The sequence below is a fragment of the Momordica charantia genome (genome assembly GCF_013281855.1).
Source record: "Momordica charantia cultivar OHB3-1 chromosome 8 unlocalized genomic scaffold, Mcharantia_2.0 BLBB01000008.1, whole genome shotgun sequence".
Lineage (NCBI taxonomy): Eukaryota > Viridiplantae > Streptophyta > Magnoliopsida > Cucurbitales > Cucurbitaceae > Momordica > Momordica charantia.
The window spans coordinates 7,839,251-7,843,213 of NW_028275166.1; the positions used below are offsets into that span (position 1 = coordinate 7,839,251).

The window sequence follows — 3,963 nt, forward strand, 5'->3', positions numbered from 1 at the left end:
CCCCACACATTGTATAAAAAAACTGCACAATAATGTCAAAATTTTCAATTAAGAAGATACATATATAGTTAATTTGAACCTAATTCATCGACCAAAAAATAGTAAGTTCAAATCTCCATCCTCCCATATTAAAAAAAAAAAAAAAAAAAACTGTACAGTGTTGTGAGTTACAAAATTGGTCACCCCCACGCTTATACATTAATTTTACGAGAAAAAAAAACTTATTCATGAACGAAAATAAACTAAATACAATAAAAGAACTGGGGAAAAGAAGTTCGCAAAACAAAGATTCATTGTTCTAAGAGCAAAAAAGTTATTTTGAAAACAGACTCGCAAAGCCCTTAAACTTACTTACTTCCTATCCATATTTAAGAAGAGTATTTTCCTAAGTTCAGTGCTAACACAGAAGATGGAAAGAGAGAAGTGAATTTGAAGGGAAGAAAAACAACTTTTTACAGAATCATCCAACAACAAATCAAGGCTGATATTTACATTCAGAGCCAATCTTCCCTCTCCTTGCATTCTTCTTCCAGGCTTAGAGAATCTAAGTTGTCATGTCCATAAATCAAATCCTAGAGTTTCAATCCCTGCACCTCCTAGTTTAAGAAAATGGCGAGGCCCTGTTCTTAGTTAGTGGCAAAAAACAGAGAATAGCACAAGTTGTTTCATAACTTCATATGGGTAGGCTAAGTTACCTTGCAGTCTGTATTATTCCATGTCCATCTCTAAGTTCAATTGTCAAGTAATGCCGAAGCCAGAAGGCCGATTCCTGCCTTCTGATGCACTCTTAAGAAAACCCCATATCCTGGAATATAAGAACCGTCCTCTGAAGAAATTTGCTAGATGAAATCCAGGGATAGGAACTTCCTCCTGATTGGAACCATCCTCGTGAACTTCCTCATAAGTCTCGGGATCATCTGGACCGGCTAGTTGATTGTCTTCAACACATTTTGATTCTGGTGGCAGACTTTTACAGGAAGTATAAGTTTACTATCTAACAGAGTAAACAGTACAAGAATAAACCATGGATCAAGGTGCGGAGAAAAAAGCAAATATTGAGATATTTGCCTTCCCCACCGTTTGTTGAAATATGCCTATTGAAGTACGTTTTCGTGTTACTAAAAATTGTATATATTTTTTTTAACCCGATACAAACTTCTCATTAAGATAATGAAAAGGAATAAAATTGTTCAATATTAAAAATTGTATATTGGAACAAAGTTGTTCAATATTAAAAATTGTATATTGAGAATGATAGTCCTAGATGATAAAAGGCTAATCGGATGGTGAATGTAGATCCTAACATATGATAACAGCACTTCTGACAACGTAAAGTGGAAACACTGGAAAATCGATCTTGGATATGATTCTAAAAAAAAGTTGAAGAATTTACAAAGCAATATGTTGACTTCCCCTCCACAAACCCAGGGGAGGCCCTCCAAATTGTACATTTTTCTTACTTTTCAGACTGCCACCAACTCAATGGAACTCAAAACTGTTATCTGAATAAGTATTAAGCAGTTAGAAATAGTTATGGTTTAATTATGTTTAGTTTAAATAGTGTCATGTGTATTGAATTTTAGTTATTTTTCAGTTTTTTGGTTTCACCCATTGTATGAACTTTCTATTTAAAGGTTTTTGTACAATTTTTTTCGGAGGAAGCTTTGTACAATTTTTTAATCAGTGGAAATAACCATATTTCACAAATTGGTGAAAGATGTCATGTAACAAGCACTAATAGACAGGTGTCCTTATTTATTGGGCTTATCTTTTTTTTTTTTCTTTTTTTTCCCGACTCTATCTCTATCAACGTGCATTGCTTTCTTGGTAATGGATACAACCTAAAGTAAGCTTTTGAGCATTGTGTTCAGAAGTTATAATGGTATCTGCCCGTGAAGTGGCATACATGTGCTCCTGCAGCCATTAGAAAGAACAACCTAAAACGACACTGTTTTACTTGAAACAAACTCATGTGCAACTGCAGTCATTAGAGAGAACAACTTACAACAACACTGTTCTGCAAGAAACAGTTTGGCTCTTTCTATCTCTCTTAACTGGTAAACAGCTGATGGACATATGCCTAATAAACTGAAGCTGCGTCACATAACAGAGCAACACATTAAAAGCTAGAGAGCAGCAGCATTTAACTCAATGCACAAGCAAGAGACACATCACAACAAACCTGATCACCATCTTTAATGCCAAAAACTCTAATGCATGCTTTGTCATCGATAAGATTTTGGCCTTCGTAACATAAACAGAAATGTCCCCATACAAGTGACCTAAGAGCAATAAAATTTAATAGTTGAAATAGAAAAATTCACGAAAAAACTAAAATAAACTTACTAAGCTCCAAAAGGAACAAAAACAAAATCATTGGTAGCGAAATTAATCAAGAATCTCATAACAAAAAAAAAAAAATCATTAGTGTCAAAACTACCATGTAATCTTGCAATGTTCATCCCCCCCGGGTGAAACAAAAACTTCCTCTATCGCTCGTTTGAGTTCTGCTACTGTACCATTGCGCGCTACACGAACACCTGGAGCGCCAAATCATACAGAATCAATTAAATTTATAATTAACACGATAGTGGGAGCAAGTAGCATCAAAATTTAGGTTATTTTCTTGGTACGTTTGTCCTCCACAGCGATAAACAGGGGAAAATGGGGAATAATGTGGAGGAATCGCGAGAGTTAATTTTCGCGATGTTGTACTTTTCTATATCATAACACTTTAATTAGGCGCGCATTTTAAATGCTTTCCGGCACAGTGTTCTCAAGAAAGTATTCAATTCTATTCTCTTAAGCAAGTTACGTTTAAGCACTTTCACCTCTCATCTCGAAAAAAGAGACCGATAGTAATTTTCGAGCAAAAGCGAAAATCATCTAATTCAGAGTTCTCAGGTGTGATGGACAGAAAAGAAGAAAAAAGAAAAGGTCGAGAACGGCGAAGGAATCACCAAATACAGAGCCATCGAGCTTCAAGACGAAGAGATCAATGAGGTCTTGGCGAGGAAGCAAGCGATAAGGCATCCGGCTGAGAGCGTCGACATCGCCGTCTCCGTCGAGAGTCGGCGGAGCCAAACACCGGGTATCAATGAAGCGGTTGAAACGCCATAAGTTACCGATCTTACTCCTCTCTCGGCCGCCGATCCTTGGCATTATAAGGCTGTTGCAGCAGCTAGGGTTTGAGTGAATTTGAAGAAGGGGAGAGGGAGGGAAAACGAAGGGATTTTTGGGGAGTTTGTTGGTTTGGTTCTTGAGCTTTGAAATGGAGAGGACCGTTACAAATGGACTCGCGCTAAGAATTGTATTTTTAAATCCACCAATTGCCACTCGCGACTCCAAATGCTTAAACTACTCGCGCCCTTCTCTCGCCATGTGTACAAAGGTGGGCCCTTCACTGCTCTAGCCATGGTTTATTTTAGTATTTTGTGCTTCCAAAATATTCATTTGAATTTTTGTATTGTTTTCTTACTTTTCTAGGTATCTGTGCTTTTAAAAAATAATAATTTCGATATCTATAAATAAAAAATTTAACACAAAATTTTTACACAATAGAAATCTTTTAATACAAATTTATGACTACCTCTCAAAAAAACTTTGCAGAGTGAAGTGTTATGTTAAAATTATGATCGAAATAAATTTGATAAAAATGAAAATAAAGGAACCAAAATTATCAATTTTCTAAAATATAAGGATCAGAACTAACGTTTCAAAAGTACATGACTAAAGTGAATAAAAGTCAAAAGTATGTAATTAAAATTCGCGTTTTAAATTTATAGAGCAAAAATATTTAAACCTAATTTTTTATTTTGTACCCCTGCAATTTTTAAAAGTTTATATATTAGATATAATCTTGTATTTCTTGAAGTTTATGTGTTGGGATGCAAAGTTGCAAGCAGTCTTGCATCGACCAGAACACATGAAGATGATTAAAAAGACTAATTGAAATCCATGTAA

General features: G+C 35.3%; 1 protein-coding gene across 1 annotated transcript; it reads right to left on the reverse strand.

Annotated features, from left to right (window-relative positions):
* Nucleotides 1-221: 221 nt before the first annotated feature.
* LOC111020973 (Ubiquitin-like superfamily protein) lies at nucleotides 222-3,392 on the reverse strand. Its single transcript, XM_022297778.2, has 6 exons — nucleotides 2,961-3,392; nucleotides 2,441-2,540; nucleotides 2,183-2,282; nucleotides 2,006-2,094; nucleotides 696-967; nucleotides 222-596 (listed from the first exon to the last, which is right to left on the reverse strand). Exons 1-5 carry the CDS (start codon nucleotides 3,160-3,162, stop codon nucleotides 739-741), a joined length of 720 nt encoding a protein of 239 aa, XP_022153470.1. The 5' UTR covers nucleotides 3,163-3,392; the 3' UTR covers nucleotides 222-596; nucleotides 696-738.
* Between the last annotated feature and the right edge of the window lie 571 nt (nucleotides 3,393-3,963).